We start from the raw sequence: 19160 nt of genomic DNA on the forward strand, positions 1-19160 counted from the left end.
GGTATAATACAGGATGTAACTCCGGATCAGTAATGTAATGTATGTACACAGTGACTGCACCAGCAGAATAGTGAGTGCAGCTCTGGGGTATAATACAGGATGTAACTCAGGGTCAGTAATGTAATGTATGTACAAAGTGACTGCACCAGCAGAATAGTGAGTGCAGCTCTGGAGTATAATACAGGAGGTAACTCAGGATCAGTAATGTAATGTATGTACACAGTGACTGCACAAGCAGAATAGTGAGTGCAGCTCTGGAGTATAATACAGGATGTAACTCAGGATCAGTAATGTAATGTATGTACACAGTGACTACACCAGCAGAATAGTGAGTGCAGCTCTGGAGTATAATACAGGATGTAACTCAGGATCAGTAATGTAATGTATGTACACAGTGACTGCACCAGCAGAATAGTGAGTGCAGCTCTGGAGTATAATACAGGAGGTAACTCAGGATCAGTAATGTAATGTATGTACACAGTGACTGCACCAGCAGAATAGTGAGTGCAGCTCTGGAGTATAATACAGGAGGTAACTCAGGATCAGTAATGTAATGTATGTACACAGTGACTGCACCAGCAGAATAGTGAGTGCAGCTCTGGAGTATAATACAGGATGTAACTCAGGATCAGTAATGTAATGTATGTACACAGTGACTGCACCAGCAGAATAGTGAGTGCAGCTCTGGAGTATAATACAGGATGTAACTCAGGATCAGTAATGTAATGTATGTACACAGTGACTGCACCAGCAGAATAGTGAGTGCAGCTCTGGGGTATAATACAGGATGTAACTCAGGATCAGTAATGTAATGTATGTACACAGTAACTGCACCAGCAGAATAGTGAGTGCAGCTCTGGGGTATAATACAGGATGTAACTCAGGATCAGTAATGTAATGTATGTACACAGTGACTGCACCAGCAGAATAGTGAGTGCAGCTCTGGGGTATAATACAGGATGTAACTCAGGATCAGTAATGTAATGTATGTACACAGTGACTCCATTGTTTATGTTGATTGATTCTGTGACCTGTATAATGCAGATTAGCAGTGATATGAGGGGTTAACGAGGTGATACAATCACAACATCCAGTAATCTGGAATATCACATAACTGACGCTCGACGTTTCCTCGGTAACTGGTCGTTCTCTGATATAATCATCGTCTTGGATATTTCACTTCTCCATTTACAGCAATTAATAGAGAAGGTGAAATGTTAATGAGGTAATTGTCCCGGATCCCGGGTACACGCGGCGCTGACTGCAGGATTCCCCGGAGAGCAGCGGCTGCAGCTTCCCGCTAATGAGAAGGTCAAACTGCAGCGAGCGACACCCGGGAATTGTGATTAGAGGCGGATTATAAACATATCGTTATTGGGACCGAACCTGGACGGGGCCCAGGAGGGGGCGCCAACACCACCCGAAGATCCACTGTCCACCCCTCCAGGAAGAATCCTCGACCATCGGAATGTGCGTATCACACAGGATAGGATTAGATACACGGCTCAGCAGACAGTATCACACAGGAGAGGATTAGATACAGGGCTCAGCAGACAGTATCACACAGGAGAGGATTAGATATACGGCTCAGCAGACAGTATCACACAGGATAGGATTAGATACACGGCTCAGCAGACAGTATCACACAGGAGAGGATTAGATACACGGCTCAGCAGACAGTATCACACAGGAGAGGATTAGATACACGGCTCAGCAGTCAGTATCACACAGGAGAGGATTAGATACACGGCTCAGCAGTCAGTATCACACAGGAGAGGATTAGATACACGGCTCAGCAGTCAGTATCACACAGGAGAGGATTAGATACACGGCTCAGCAGACAGTATCACACAGGAGAGGATTAGATATACGGCTCAGCAGACAGTATCACACAGGATAGGATTAGATACACGGCTCAGCAGACAGTATCACACAGGAGAGGATTAGATACACGGCTCAGCAGACAGTATCACACAGGAGAGGATTAGATACACGGCTCAGCAGTCAGTATCACACAGGATAGGATTAGATACACGGCTCAGCAGTCAGTATCACACAGGAGAGGATTAGATACACGGCTCAGCAGTCAGTATCACACAGGAGAGGATTAGATACACGGCTCAGCAGACAGTATCACACAGGAGAGGATTAGATATACGGCTCAGCAGACAGTATCACACAGGATAGGATTAGATACACGGCTCAGCAGACAGTATCACACAGGATAGGATTAGATATACGGCTCAGCAGACAGTATCACACAGGAGAGGATTAGATATACGGCTCAGCAGACAGTATCACACAGGAGAGGATTAGATACACGGCTCAGCAGACAGTATCACACAGGAGAGGATTAGATACACGGCTCAGCAGTCAGTATCACACAGGAGAGGATTAGATACACGGCTCAGCAGTCAGTATCACGTTATAGGCTTAGATACTCTTGAGGTTTCAGTTGTAGATACATCGTTCGTCCTCGGGGGTCTCATCACATGGGGATGTTCTCTGTGAATGTCGGACATCCTCGGTCTTATCACCATGTCACAATTGATTTGTCAGACTTAGATGTCATTGCCATAGTAACCGCATGTGGCTGAGCGGCCATTTTATCCCCCCCTTCCCCAGATCTCTGCACATCTTCATACATGAGGATATAGAGATGGACCTCAGGGGTCGGTCACGTCATTAGATCATGGACCTCCATTATGTCAGCGCGGCATGAGGCAACATGTCAGTGAATAAAGACAGGTGGCACAATGGCTGAGATCAGCAGACAAGTAACTAAGTGATGGCAATTCATGAAGGCCGGGAGTGAGGCCGGGGAGCGGCCACCGGTCAGAAGTGCAGTGATCGGGGTGCGGCCCTATGTGGTGTTCTTCTGATTTATCCCGATACCTCCAGGTAGCCATCATGTGTCGGGTCATTAGGGTCTTAGAGGTCGGGTCCTTATCTGGGTCTTTGCTGCCTCCTTGCAGATAGTTTGGTGGAGCGCCATCTGGTGGCTGGGGAGGTCACCAAGCAGGAGCCTCAGTCACCAGTGAGCGGCTGGGCATAACATTAAGGCCACGGCCTCACTATCAGTATTTGGTCAGTATTCGGTCAGTATTTTTTCTCAGGAGTGGAAGCCAAAACCAGGTGAGGAACAATCAGAGGAAAGGTATAACAGAAACAAGTCACCAATTCTGTATCTATCACCCACTCCTGAGAAAAAATACTGACCGAATACTGACTAAATACTGATAGTGGGGCCGAGGCCTTAGGGTTTTACTCATAGGCCAAGGTCTGATAAGGTTACAGCCAGGTAAAAGACCTATCTTGTTTGGATCACCTGGAGGATCTCTAGGCTTCTCTGGTCCAGACCATGGTTGGGTCACAATAACCGGCCCGACCGCGGGTCTCCTGACCTGAAATAACTGCATTATTTGTGTTCACTTTAGCGCAGGTCTGGAGATCCAGCCGTTTAGGGCCGGTTATTGCCATCCAAGCATTGTCCGTTTTTCTCGGATTTGTGAAAAGAACCTTAGATGGGGTCACAGTTTTTCAGGGACAGTTGACTCTTTAGAGCTGGGATTGCAGACTAACACATAGGACAGCAGGGATTTTGGAGATCTGCTGGGCACTGGTGGTGACAGGAAAGTGGTCACAGACTACGAGGACTTCCGCCTTCTCAAGAGTCTGATATTGCTCAAAATCTATCACATATCAAGTAGCAGTACACTCATGAGGGACGAGTCTAGAAACAAAAATGGTTGCATTGCATTTGGTAAATGACCCATCATCTACTCTGAGACAGTTCAAGGTTTAGGGAACTTAATCTGTGATGTCCCTACTTTACATTGACGGCCCGATCTGTGACTAGTTGAGAAAAGCTGGAGAGACAGTGTTCAAGGGAGAAGCAGCAGAGACCATGTCCACCAGAGAAGCACAAGAAATGGGGTCAAGGGAAAAGCACCAGAGATGGCATCAAAGCAAGAAGCAGAAGAGATGGTGCCCCAGGGAGAAGTAGAAGAGATGACGGTCAAGCGAGAAGCACCACTGACAGTGTCAAATGAGAAGAAATGGCATCCAAGTTAGAAGCAGAAGAGATGGCATTCAAGCAAGAAGCAGAAGAGATGGCACCCAAAGCAGAAGAGATGGCACCCAAGGAAGAAGCACCATTGATGGCGTCCAAGAGGAAGAAGAAGAGATGGCATCCAAGTGAGACGCAGAAGAGATGGTACGCAAAGAAGCAGAAGAGATGGCGCCCAAAGAAGTATAAGCGATGGTGCTCAAGGGAGATGCACCAGAGATGGTATCCAATGGAGAAGTAGAAGAGATGACGTTCAAGGGAGAAGCACCATTGACGGTGTCCAAATGAGAAGCAGAAGAAATGGCATCCAAGGGAGAAGCACCATTGATGGCGTCCAAGAGAGAAGAAGAAATGATATCCAAGTGAGAAGCAGAAGAAATGGAGCCCAAAGAAAAAGCAGAAGAGATGGCACCCAATGGAGAAGCAGAAGATATGGCATCCAAGAGAGAAGCAAAAGTGATGGCATCCTAAGGAGAAGCAAAAGTGATGGCGTCCAAGTGAGAAGCAGAAGAGATGGTGCGTAAAGGAGAAGCACCAGAGATGACACCCAAGGGAGAAACAAGAAGAGATGCTGTCTAAGTGAGAAGCACCAGAGATGGCATCCAAGGGAGAAGCAGAAGAAATGACGTCCAAGGGAAAAGCAGAAGAGATGGCATCCGAGGGAGAAGTGATGGGGTCCAAGTGAGAAGCAGAAGAGATGGTGCGTAAAAGAGAAGCCCCAGAGATGACACCCAAGGGGAAACAGAAGTGATGGCATCCAAGTGAGTATCAATAGATGGTGTCCAAGAGAGAAGTACCAGAGACAGCACCCAAGGAAAAGCAACACAGGCTTCCAAATGGGAGGCACAAGAGCAGGCGTCCAAGGGAGAAATAATAGAGACGGCGCCAAAGAGAGAAGCACCAGATACTAAGGAGGAGTGTCCAAAAATCAGAACCAGTAGTTAGGCAATGGTTGACTGATGGCCATGAACTGATGTCTGGGCTACTTAGTCTGCCTTGTGGCTTCATGCCTGTTGGCATCGGCCTTAGATGAGCACCATATTGTACTACGGGTAACGTGTAGCATTTCTTAGTCCTAAGATGAGTCTAAGCATGTAGACCAGATGGCGGTATTATAATAGTGATATCCGTGATGTCCCCGTACAGGATCTATATACAGCAGTATAGTGATGACGTGTCGTTATTATCACCAGGTGCTATCGATGGCACAGAGCTGACCCACAGCTTAGGTCACCGGTCTATAAGGCCACAGCACTGTCCACTTCTCCTCCTCCACCGACCATTCATCACCCTGATAATCGGACAGCGCTGCCGCTAATGAGAGTGTAATGTGATTGTGCTCAGCGCGGAGGATACAGCAGCACGAGGTGGGGGAGGGGGTACAGCTCATCCTGATATCTCTTCTCCGGATACAAGGAAACCATTTTCATTACGGAAGAAGGAAGCGGCTCCAGGCATCGAGTAATGAATTCACTAGAGTCGCTGCTTTCCAGAAAATCATCCGCTCATTACTGTCCAACCCTGAGGGTCAAAGCTCAATCAGCGCAGGTCAGATGTGGAGAAGACAGTAGACCATAGATGTACACCTCCAGCGCCCGTCCTGGGAGACGATGATTTCACCGTTACCTATAATTGTGTATCTACAGTATTAAAGACAACGTACCCCATACAGGAGCCGCCGGGGGTATTCTTCACGGCCTCGCCCGCTGGCAGATTTATATATTTCGAGTTGACTATGGCCAGATGAGGTTAGGGAGGCCCAACATGACCGGTCATCGGAGCCTCTGTATGGACCAGCTCACTCCATTTTATGACATTTTGCAACATTTTTGATTACTTGAATGAATCGGCACCAAACATCCCTTCCCCTCCGCGATGAGTGATCCTCATCCGCTACCATTCTCAAGAACAGACTCCACCTCCAATAAGGCCATGTCAACCATTATGTATCTCGCTTCCAAATTGCCTCCCATGATACATCATTTTTTCTTCACTGGATGGAGCTTGTCTCCTGACACCTCCTGCCGGTGTGGAGGGGAAGTGGGGCTGACAATCAGTGAAAGTTTCTGAATACAGCACAGACATGGAATCCTATATAAGTAGGCTGAAGATAAGCTATACAAACGTATCAGGACAACCACACATTCCTTACACCACTCCACCTGGGTTGTGCTTGGTGATGTACGGCTGCAGGCAGCTGCTCAGCCATAAAGCTCTCAGCGGGGGCGCAGTGTTTATACCAGAGGAGGTCTGGACTCTGCAGTTATGGGGTCAGCAGAGCAGTGGTGACTTTTTCATAATTTGATGGGAGAAGATTCAGGAGGAAGAAATGTCATGGACGGACCTGTTACCTTGGAGGCTCCTATTACAGGATTGAACTGGTATCAGTGAGCGCTACACCACCAGCCGCTCTGTCACATGGTCGTAAAGGCAGACGGCATGTGGGGGACCGGAGGTTATACACCTAGGGTGATGGACTATATTCAAGTCATTCGGTGCTTGTTTCCCGGCCGATGAAGTATGATGGGCACAGAACGATCACTATAATATCTATCGTTCTCCATACAGTATCATGTTATCAGCAGCACATCTGCAGCTTACACCAGGCGACGTGCTGCCGAGCACAACAGCAATATACAATCCAATCACCCAATGAATTTGCATTTTTCTCCTTCAGTGCGTGATTGTTGACGTTAATACCTCTGAATTCTCCTCTGAGCGGCTACTATATCACAAACACACATATTTATATGTAGCACATCATACACACTTGCATACACACACCTCATGCTCACTATAAAAGACTTACCAGCCTGTCTGCTCCTGTTCCAGACTCTCATAGGGTACAGGACCTTTGGTCACATGACCATGAAGTCACCAAAGGTCCTGCTGCACTTTTAAGATCAGAAGCTGCACTGATTATGCAGGACTGCTATTATTACTTGTTTCTTCTTGTAATCGCTGGGATCCTTATAGGGATGCTCATTTTGCACCTCCTCCATATTCGTATAAGCTTCCCATATAATCACCTTTGAACATGGCACAATGAGAACATGTTATAAGTGGGGGATCTGCGTGTCCCGGACATTATATGACATCTCCAGCCATTATTCCCTCACTACAGATCTCATCTACTCTACCTTTTGTGTTACTCCACTGATTTCTGTTCATGCCGCACTTCCCCTTTAAATTCTGCAGCTGTTCCCAGGTCTGCTCTGGATTATTGCTTGTTATATTTGCTCCATGGAGATTTTCCAGATCTGTTATAAGCAGAGGTCGTTGCTCTCAGCACAGATAGTACCGGCTGCCTCGGGGAGCACAGGAGCCACAGCGATACGGTGCCATTATATTATGTAGCCATGATGAGTTACAGACAGGATATATGAGCACGTGGGAACTAGGTGGCAGCACGCGGGAACTAGGTGGCAGCACGCGGGAACTAGCTGGCAGCACTTACTCCGGAGCCAAAGGATCTACAGATGACAACTCATATGGACCCCATTACATTTCCCATACCCGGCTTCCCCAGACCCCAGCCTGGTCAATGGAAATACGGGTCTGTCATTCAGGGGTCTGAGAAAGCTGGGTGACAGTGGCTGTAATGTACAGTGGTCACTCAGCCTTTCCACAAAAGGGAAAACCCAATGACAAAAGTCGAGGGTTCATATTTACCAGGGATTTTCATCCGCACCAAAACGCCCTAAAATAAATCTTACAGTTTTAAAAATGCAAAAATTTTATTCCAAGAAAAAAAAAAGTAAAATAAATCTAAAAACAATTCACAGAAATCTTGTAAAATCCACAAATCGGCAATCACAGCGCGAGTAAAACCGCTACACGGCGTCACGTGCTCCCGCCGATGGAAAACGCGGCAGCCGCCATCACAGGGGAACCAGAAACATCTGGTCTCCACCAATAACTCCAATGAAACGTGGACGCCGATTGGTTGCAATATTTGATGGCTCAGTGAGTAAAGGACACAGGTTCACTTAAAGGAAAATCAAGTAAAGTTGGTTGGACGCCACTTTAAGGGTCAAAAGCCTCGTTGTCAGATTCGGTCACTGACACAATTACTGTATAATGTCAGGTTCTGCTCCTTTATAACAGTTTGTTTCAGATGCGACAATAATAAGATACACAAAGATGGCCGACCCCACTAATTTCTAAATCACAGAAAAATGGAGGAAATGCCCCTTTAAGACTTAAAGGGACTAATCCACTTCTACATCAAAGCTTAACCAACGTAAAAAAGAGAAAGTTTCAGAACTTTTAAACTTGGCTCCTTTCAGCTTTTCACTATTATCAAGATCTCTGCTTGATGTCCCTGAATGCCGACAATCACTCTGAACCCTGTCACACAGCTGATGTGTTTGTTACAATGTTTCAGTAATCCTGAAAAGAACAACAACTGGTTGGGCATTTTGCTACAATGTATCAGTGCAGGTAAAATCCTGGAGATTTCAGCTCACAGAAGACACATCAGTGACAGCAAGCAGAGATCTTGCCATCTAGAAAGCTGCAGGTTTCTTTATGCTGATACAATGGATAGTTATTTACAGAAGACAGGACACCGGCCCTTTAAGTGAAATCCTTAATCCCTCCTGACAGCTGGACTAAAACGATCCCACGTGCTCCTGCGAGCAGCGATAATGGCACCAGGATGGGAGGTAACACTGCTACCTGGGGTACTAACTACGCCTGCTGTTCTCTCCTTTATCAGCCTCGCCGGAAGGGGCTTTTCCTACAGTAAAAAGTAATAAAAACCTAATAAAAGAGGATTAACCCTTATGTACAGAGCTCGGAGGGGGAACAATCCAAACGATACATGATGCCCCCTGCTAGTGTTGGAGAGGAGGGTCATCATGAGAAAGCGATGTGCCAGCGTCGGCTGCAGCAGACACGGCTGGAGCTGGTTCAATAATAAATTAATTTCCCCCCCATTACTTAAAAGGTAAAATGAAAAACTAAAAGTATTTGTAACAAATAAAATGGTGGCGCCCCCGTGTGGCCCGAGGGGGCAGAGGTACAACATGGCAGCGGCTCCGGCAGCTCAGTCGTACATGTCTTCAAACACCCTCTGCCCGATCCCTATGTACGCCTCCTTCTCCTGTGCGGTCATCTGCGCCACCAGTTCTGGGCGTTGGCTGACCTCGCTGTATAGGTACGGCCGCCCCCCAACGGTCAGTGTGGGGTCCGCAGACACCTCCTCAAACTCATCATCTTCCTCATCCTCCACCTCCATTAGGCGGGAGGCTGCGCTCATAGGGTGCCGGGTCACAGGACTATCCTGGTCCGATTCGCTGGTGTCACTGTCTGAATCGCTGCCGACACCTGCGTTTTCACTCGCAGCGGACGAGATTCCCGCTGCGCTCTTTTTCTCGTGAATGAGCAGAGCTTGCATCACCTCCTCATTCTCATCCGCCATGGTGCGGCCATCCTCTTGGAAAGACTCCATGTCCAGACCTGGAGGAAGACACAAGGTGATGAGAAGCGGGGCGAGGAGATACAGGGCGACGCTTACAGGGGTCCCCACCCAACGCTGCACACATTAGGGGGGGGATCTATTCCACGTAGCAGCTTCCAGTCTCCTATAAAGGTTATGAAATCTTCTAATGTGAATTAGGTTTCAATGTTGGAGCTTTTATGACATTTCTGCTTGCTGTCAGTGAATAAGAACATTTTTTTTTTTTTTTTTTTTTTTTTTTTACAACCAGTGGCCGAATGCCTGTCCTGGCCTAGTCCTGCACACACTGCTGAGACCTTGTTACAATGTATCGGTGTAGACAATCCTCCAGGTCCCCTGAAGTAACGACTTCTTGTGAAGTAAGCGAGAATGTTTCCATTCACAGTCAGCAAGCAGATATTTTTTATGTAAGAACTGGGACTTATTAGGAAGTTCCTAAACTATAAAATAGATATATTCCAAAAGCCTGGACCTTTTGGTGGTGACTTGTTTGGAGGACCCCATTTAAAGCTGAAGGTGCCCCTACTGGAGCTAATTCAGGGTAATCTCGCACCCCTTCCTCTGACCAGCTGTCTGTAGCTGGGATATTGCAATGTGAAGAGCGCCCCCCGCAGTGGAGAGGTGATAAGTGCTTCTGAATAGAATACCCCTTTAATTCTGTGACAGTGATCCGCAGATGAGCGACCCCCATGTATTGGTGCAGTTGTGTATGCGGAGCTCCCCTCCCCCTCCGCTCACCATCTTTAGCATCGCTGGGGTCGCTGTAGGCGCCGCCCTGCACGGTGCTCTCCCGCAGCCAGATGGGGCGCTCCTTCACGGGTTTGCCCTCAGTGGGCGCTCTCTGCAGGTCCTCCTGCTCCTCCATGCTGATCACCACGTCCTGCGTGTACAGATCTTCATATGACGGACCTTTGGTCCAGGCTTCCTTGTGAGGACCGGAGGCTCCATCCCTCGAGGCCGCAGCCTTGTCCTTGCTGCAAAACACAGAGGATTTATACAGAGACACATAATGATAGAATGGGAGCCGCAACGGAGACAGCGGAGCTCCGCCATAGATACTCCGCCATAGATACAGCAGAGAGAGGAAGTCTCCGGGGGACAAGTAAATTACCGCCCCCTCCGCCTGCACAAGAGAAGAGTCGCTCCACGCACACAAGCAGCTGCGCTCCTCTAAGTGCAAAGTTTTTAGGATCTGACAGTTATTGGAGCGACAGATACGAGAGAGGAAGAGAATAAAGGAAGAAAGGAGAAAAAGGGAGAAGAGAAGGCAGCACAGACCGAGCACAATGTACAGAAAATGACAAAGAAAGAAGACACCGCAAATACAGGATACACCGACACTAATGCACGTGTATATCCTGTATTATACTCCAGAGCTGCACTCACTATTCTGCTGGTGCAGTCACTGTGTACATACATTACTGATCCTGAGTTACATCTTGTATTATACTCCAGAGCTGCACTCACTATTCTGCTGGTGCAGTCACTGTGTACATACATTACATATCCTGAGTTACATCCTGTATTATACTCCAGAGCTGCACCCACAATTCTGTTGGTGCCATCATTGTGAACATACATTACATTACTGATCCTGAGTTACATCCTGTATTATACTCCACAGCAGCACTCACTATTCTGCTGGTGCAGTCAATGTGTACATACATTACATTACTGATCCTGAGTTACCTCCTGTATTATACTCCAGAGCTGCGCTCACTATTCTGCTGGTGCAGTCACTGTGTACACACATTACATTACTGATCAGGAGTTACCTCCTGTATTATACTCCAGAGCTGTACTCACTACTCTCTGTTATCAGCCATCACAGGCTGAGGATAGGCTGACAGTAAGGGATATGAAGTCTGGCTGCGCAGGGTCTGAGGCTCGGGCACCTTTGTCTGAGCGCTGGGATTTCGGTGGGCTCGGGCTCCAGGATCTCGTAGGCCAGGTTGATATCTTCGGTCTCTCGGAGGAGGGCGTAGATCGGTTCTATCTGATCATTAAATCTGGCAACCAGGGTGCGGGCGTCCTTCTTGGGCATTGCAGACTCGTCCTCCTCCACCTCCGTCTGGCAGAATGTGCAGCGGAAGGTACCTGAAATACAAGGAGAGTGAGGAAGTCTGATCAAGGCAAGATGGCAGCAAAGCGCCGCCGACCACCTACAGGATCCAGCTCAGATCATCCCAAAATAATTGTATCTATTCAGTACAGAAAATGTCATCACCCCATTCCTGCACTGCCATGTACAGAACCAACAGCTGGTATTACACTCCAGAGCTGCACTCACATTCCACAGCCTTATGGATTTAATCTTACGCCATATCCAGCGTGTATAATATCTGCACAAAGCTTATCTTGGTGATAAGCTCCTGTACAGACTGACGCAGAAAGAAGCCAACGTCTCAAAATATAGGTGCTCAGTCAGTGTCTGTACACAAGCAGAATAGTGAGTGCAGCTCTGGAGTATAATACAGGATGTAACTCAGGATCAGTAATGTAATGTATGTACACAGTGACTGCACCAGCAGAATAGTGAGTGCAGCTCTGGAGTATAATACAGGAGGCAACTCAGGATCAGTAATGTAATGTATGTACACAGTGAATGCACCAGCAGAATAGTGAGTGCAGCTCTGGAGTATAATACAGGATATCACTCAGGATCAGTAATGTAATGTATGTACACAGTGACTGCACCAGCAGAATAGTGAGTGCAGCTCTGGAGTATAATACAGGAGGCAACTCAGGATCAGTAATGTAATGTATGTACACAGTGAATGCACCAGCAGAACAGTGAGTGCAGCTCTGGAGTATAATACAGGATGTAACCCAGGATCAGTAATGTATGTACACAGTGACTGCACCAGCAGAATAGTGAGTGCAGCTCTGGAGTATAATACAGGAGGTAACTCAGGATCAGTAATGTACTGTATGTACACAGTGACTGCACCAGCAGAATAGTGAGTGCAGCTCTGGAGTATAATACAGGAGGTAACTCAGGATCAGTAATGTAATGTATGTACACAGTGACTGCACCAGCAGAATAGTGAGTGCAGCTCTGGAGTATAATACAGGATGTAACCCAGGATCAGTAATGTCATGTATGTACACAGTGACTGCACCAGCAGAATAGTGAGTGCAGCTCTGGAGTATAATACAGGATGTAACTCAGGATCAGTAATGTATTGTATGTACACAGTGACTGCACCAGCAGAATAGTGAGTGCAGCTCTGGAGTATAATACAGGATGTAACTCAGGATCAGTAATGTAATGCATGTACACTGACTGCACCAGCAGAATAGTGAGTGCAGCTCTGGAGTGTAATACAGGAGGCAACTCAGGATCAGTAATGTAATGTATGTACACAGTGAATGCACCAGCAGAATAGTGAGTGCAGCTCTGGAGTATAATACAGGATATCACTCAGGATCAGTACTGTATTGTATGTACACAGTGACTCCATCAGCAGAATAGTGAGTGCAGCTCTGGAGTATAATACAGGAGGTAACTCAGGATCAGTAATGTAATGTATGTACACAGTGACTGCACCAGCAGAATAGTGAGTGCAGCTCTGGGGTATAATACAGGAGGTAACTCAGGATCAGTAATGTAATGTATGTACACAGTGACTGCACCAGCAGAATAGTGAGTGCAGCTCCGGAGTATAATACAGGATATCAATCAGGATCAGTAATGTAATGTATGTACACAGTGTCTGCACCAGCAGAATAGTGAGTGCAGCTCTGGAGTATAATACAGGAGGTAACTCAGGATCAGTAATGTAATGTATGTACACAGTGACTGCACCAGCAGAATAGTGAGTGCAGCTCTGGAGTATAATACAGGATGTAACTCAGGATCAGTAATGTATTGTATGTACACAGTGACTGCACCAGCAGAATAGTGAGTGCAGCTCTGGAGTATAATACAGGATGTAACTCAGGATCAGTAATGTAATGTATGTACACAGTGACTGCACAGAATAGTGAGTGCAGCTCTGGGGTATAATACAGGAGGTAACTCAGGATCAGTAATGTAATGTATGTACACAGTGACTGCACCAGCAGAATAGTGAGTGCAGCTCTGGGGTATAATACAGGAGGTAACTCAGGATCAGTAATGTAATGTATGTACATAGTGACTGCACCAGCAGAATAGTGAGTGCAGCTCTGGAGTATAATACAGGATATCACTCAGGATCAGTACTGTATTGTATGTACACAGTGACTGCACCAGCAGAATAGTGAGTGCAGCTCTGGAGTATAATACAGGATATCACTCAGGATCAGTACTGTATTGTATGTACACAGTGACTCCATCAGCAGATTAGTGAGTGCAGTACTGGAATAGAATACAGTATAAGTAATGTATGTACACAGTGATCAGTATGGATATGTTATATACACGCACAGTGTAGCTGGGGCTCACTGATCGGTGTACACCGCTCGTAGTGTTCTGGCCCGATGTTGGATGCACCGGCTGCTGCTTCCTCTATCGTTCTTCTTACTGATCAGTAACCTTCCCCAGTGTCAGTAACGCGCTCAGTGGACGTCTTACAGAGTGCGCATCCAGCACTGCAGCAGTTAAGTGTCAGACCGCAGCAGCGCCTGCAGAGCGGGAGACAGAAGAAGCGCGTTTCAAGGTCTCCCATTCACCGCGTGTCTGGAGCCGCGTCCATCGCTCTCCGCCTACAGCTGCTCCTCGTCTCCTCTGCGATCAGATACAACAATGGCGCGGAGCAGAGGCGCGCCCGGCCGGCAGAAGAAAACCAAGGTCGGAGTTATACCAAGGGGCGGCAGCGGGGTCGCTCTATCTGGCGAGGACACCAAAGAAGATGACAGCGCAGCGTCCAGAGACTGTGTGATTATTGCTAGGAAACCATCAGTATGGAGGCTCCCATACAACTTTCTCAGACTCCTGAATGGCAGATCTGACAGCTGTGCAACAATATGGGCTCAAATCTAACCTGTGCACACCTAACAGATAATATGCAGCAGTACTGGGAGCTGTGGCCCCCGAGCGCCTGGGATTAGTGTGGGACCCGGATCTTGCTCACCCCCATATTATCCTGCTTATTGATCCTTCGACTCCAGCAACTCCACACCAGCAAGATGTAATGCTCATCAATGTACAGTGTGACACTGGATCTAGATCCTTATACTCCAGTCACAACCAAAGCTGCAATCACAGAGCTCAATGTATCTTTCCTGACAGTCCTGTGACCAAACAGTTCAGGAATAACCAAGTTCCTGTATTTTGAGCTCCCATGATGTACTGCTCTGTGGGCCCAGGAAAGAAAAAACGGTGACTGCAGCTCTGGAGGTGACTGGAGGATAAGACCCAATGTAACAGTAGAATAGTGACTGCAGCTCAAGACAGGATGTAACAGCAGAATAGTGAGTGCAGCTCTGGAGGTGACTGGAGGATAAGACATGATGTAATAGCAGAATAGTGACTGCAGCTCTGGAAGTGACAGGAGGATAATGGAGTCAGTATTGTGATAGGACAGATGGAGTAGATTTATATTTGTAACTAAGCTTTTGTACTTCTCATTCACACAGTGCAGATATTTCTTGTCTGCAGCCTTTCGGCCGTGGTGCGGCTCAGTCTGGTGATGATCACATCGGTGCAGGATGATGGGTAAGTGGCTGATAACTGCGGTGCACACGTTGTGGATGTGGGCGCCATGTTCAGATCAGACACCTGGCGGGGGAGGGGGATTACGGCTGCTGGAGTCAGGCAGAGCCGGAGGATTCTCATCAGCTGAAGCCCCGGGGGATTGTGGGGATTTATCGCAGCCTGCGGTCGGGCAGAAAGCTTCCAGCAGGCAGAGTAATGGAGCGACTGGTGCAGCCAGGGCCTCCTGAGTGCACTGATCTGTGGACCTGCAGGGAACAGTCAGCACCCAAAATAGCAGCAACCACCGAGCACATCCAGCAGGAGAAGAGTTAACCTGCCTGCTCCAAGGTCACCGCGCCGAGTGCAGATCCCAAACACCATGTAACAGCGAGAAAACAGGGGACGAGAGGAAGAGCGACAGCACACGAAGCTAAAAGGGACAGTGACCATCCCGGGCCACAGATTATAAACCGCAGTCATCCTCATCAACCGTGACACGTAGTCCAGGCATCACAGCACCAGGAAAACCATCGCCGGCACCAGTCACATCACTAATCAGTGCATTACTCATCCTGTATTATACTCCAGAGCTGCACTCACTATTCTGCTGGTGCAGTCACTGTGTACATATATTACATTACTGATCCTGAGTTACCTCCTGTATTATACCCCAGAGCTGCACTCACTATTCTGCTGGTGCAGTCACTGTGTACATACATTACATTACTGATCCTAAGTTATCTCCTGTATTATACTCCAGAGCTGCACTCACTATTCTGCTGGTGCAGTCACTGTGTACATACCTTACATTACTGATCCCGAGTTACATCCTGTATTATACTCCAGAGCTGCACTCACTATTCTGCTGGTGCAGTCACTGTGTACATATATTACATTACTGATCCTGAGTTACATCCTGTATTATACTCCAGAGCTGCACTCACTATTCTGCTGGTGGAGTCACTGTGTACATACATTACATTACTGATCCTGAGTTGCATCCTGTATTATACTCCAGAGCTGCACTCACTATTCTGCTGGTGCAGTCACTGTGTACATACATTACATTACTGATGCTGAGTGACATCCTGTATTATACCCCAGAGCTGCACTCACTATTCTGCTGGTGCAGTCACTGTGTACATACATTACTGATCCTGAGTTACATCCTGTATTATACTCCAGAGCTGCACTCACTATTCTGCTGGTGCAGTCACTGTGTACATACATTACATTACTGATCCTGAGTTACATCCTGTAATATATTCCAGAGCTGAACTCACTTATTCTGAGGGCAGAACTTTAACTGCAGCTGTGAAGTACATCGTGCAGTGTTTTGCTACAAGGTGACTGGAAGTACTATGATTATGGAAAGCTTTAGCAGCATATACCATATAGGTGACTGACAACAGCGCTGCAGGCAATCATGACATTGGCACATAGAGTAGCAGGCACCACAGAAAGGAAAAGTTGGGACTAAAAGGGAAGACTCAGAAGAAAAACGAGAATAACAGGACGGACACTGCAGGTGACCACCACTGCCTACACTGAAATCAGTGTAACTAGAGGAAGCAGAGCTCCCCCTGCTGGCCAATCCTTCACACAACACACTCCACTCACTCAACATAAAGCCGCATTCACACAACCATTTGTCTCCGTTTGATGCTGTCAGGAGACCGGCGGCCGATTCATGAATCACAATCCATACTCAGACACACACACGGATGTGTGAATGCGGCCCAAGACCTCACTCACATCGCAGACCTGGATGCACAGTGTCATCCTACGACATAGAAAGAATAAGAAATATTTATACTTCAATTATCTTAATTCACTCCTGGTGTTAAAATAATAACAGCTATACTGCAGAGCTGCACTCACTATTCTGCTGGAGAACAGCTCTGGGGTGTAATACAGGATGTAACTCAGGATCAGTAATGTAATGTATGTACACAGTGACTGCACCAGCAGAATAGTGAGTGCAGCTCTGGAGCATAATACAGGATGTAACTCAGGATCAGTAATGTAATGTATGTACACAGTGACTGCACCAGCAGAATAGTGAGTGCAGCTCTGGAGTATAATACAGGATGTAACTCAGGATCAGTAATGTAATGTATGTACACAGTGACTGCACCAGCAGAATAGTGAGTGCTCCTCTGGAGTATAATACAGGATGTAACTCAGGATCAGTAATGTAATGTATGTACACAGTGACTGCACCAGCAGAATAGTGAGTGCAGCTCTGGGGTATAATACAGGAGGTAACTCAGGATCAGTAATGTAATGTATGTACACAGTGACTCCACCAGCAGAATAGTGAGTGCTCCTCTGGAGTATAATACAGGATGTAACTCAGGATCAGTAATGTAATGTATGTACACAGTGACTGCACCAGCAGAATAGTGAGTGCAGCTCTGGGGTATAATACAGGAGGTAACTCAGGATCAGTAATGTATGTACACAGTGACTGCACCAGCAGAATAGTGTGTGTAGCTCTGGAGTATAATACAGGAGGTAACTCAGGATCAGTAATGTATGTAGATAGTGAGTGCAGCTCTGGAGGATAATACAGGATGTAACTCAGGATCAGTAATGTAATGTATGTACACAGTTACTCCACCAGCAGAATAGTGAGTGCAGCTCTGGAGGATAATACAGGATGTAACTCAGGATCAGTAATGTAATGTATGTACACAGTGACTCCACCAGCAGAATAGTGAGTGCTGCTCTGGAGTATAATACAGGATGTAACTCAGGATCAGTAATGTAATGTATGTACACAGTGACTGCACCAGCAGAATAGTGAGTGCAGCTCTGGAGTGTCAGGCGTTATGTGCCCCGTTGGTTGGGGGGGGACGTGAGGTTATTGCCCTCTTACCCGTCATGAGGTCGAACAGCTGATTGGCCTCCAGGTCGGTGAAGGTGCTGCAGCAGTTGGGGCACTTGAAGGAGGCGCGGTTGGTGGAGTCCCTCTCGTCGGTTTCGATCCGCCGCCTCATGTGGTCCAGCTTGTACTTCACCACGTTCACCAGCAGCCGGTAGTTTATGAAGTAGTAGTTGTGTCTGGTGGTCTTCCCATCGTGGGCGGTCTCCACCCGCATGCGGCACTTGATGAACTTGTCCCCCTTCAGGGTGTTGAGCACGGCTCGCAGTTGCTTGCGGTCAAACTTCAGCAGCTCCAGCATGTCCTCCTCCTTCACACAGGGGTTGCGGATCAGGATGTCCAGCGCCAGAGCGTGCTCCAGCCCGTAGAAGCCGCGCACCACGTACTTGGCCAGACGCTTCAGCACGGCAGGGACCTCGGTCACCACCCCGGGGTCAGACATGTTACCTGTCAGGAGAGAACACACAGGTGACCCCGACCACCACTGCCAGTCCACCCCTGCTCCCGACCATCACTGCCCGTCCACTCCTGCTCCCGACCACCACAGCCCATCCTGCTGCCACAGCTGAAGGACCTCACAGTCGTCTCATGTGTCCTGTATCAGGCTGTATGCAACTGTAACAGCCCCTCAGCTGTGAAAAGATAACAGGACAGCAAATGAGCACAGGCAGCACTGTGAAGGCGTCATTATCTGATCCAAACAGGGAATTCTGGGTAAGAAATCACCGGCAGAGGGGGGCACATACTTATCCACACGTGGTGGGGGCAGGCTCTGCACCGATGATACTGATAACACGGAACCCTCACACACTCACCTCACGCCGCCTCACCGGCCACTCTTCACGTCATCAGGAAGCGCATCTTACTGACGCCCAATTCTCCAGCCGCCATTTTAAGTCCGGGAAAACCGGTTTAGAGCGGAGGTTTTACATTGTAAGCGCCGAATCTTGTGTCCTGCACTACAATCCACACACAGGAGGTCCTGAGACCTGCCGATATACAATATTTTCGCTCTATTCCTACGGCAATGACCTGCCAGAAATAACAATGGCCGCTGAAACGCTTAAAACATCCTGGAACGCTTCGTGACGTACTTCCGTCTATTTTCCGGATGTTGTCT

The 19160-nt window shown here is 47.6% G+C and overlaps 1 protein-coding gene across 1 annotated transcript; it reads right to left on the bottom strand.

Annotated features, from left to right (window-relative positions):
* Window positions 1-7787: 7787 nt before the first annotated feature.
* GTF2E1 (general transcription factor IIE subunit 1) lies at window positions 7788-19133 on the bottom strand. Its single transcript, XM_073668711.1, has 5 exons — window positions 18856-19133; window positions 18035-18487; window positions 11429-11630; window positions 10272-10507; window positions 7788-9532 (listed from the first exon to the last, which is right to left on the bottom strand). The coding sequence occupies exons 2-5, from the start codon at window positions 18480-18482 to the stop codon at window positions 9120-9122; spliced, it is 1299 nt and encodes a 432-aa protein (XP_073524812.1). The 5' UTR covers window positions 18483-18487; window positions 18856-19133; the 3' UTR covers window positions 7788-9119.
* Window positions 19134-19160: the final 27 nt, after the last annotated feature.

This window comes from Phyllobates terribilis, unplaced genomic scaffold (genome assembly GCF_046119375.1).
Source record: "Phyllobates terribilis strain yellow unplaced genomic scaffold, ASM4611937v1 Scaffold_2__4_contigs__length_985480577, whole genome shotgun sequence".
NCBI lineage: Eukaryota > Metazoa > Chordata > Amphibia > Anura > Dendrobatidae > Phyllobates > Phyllobates terribilis.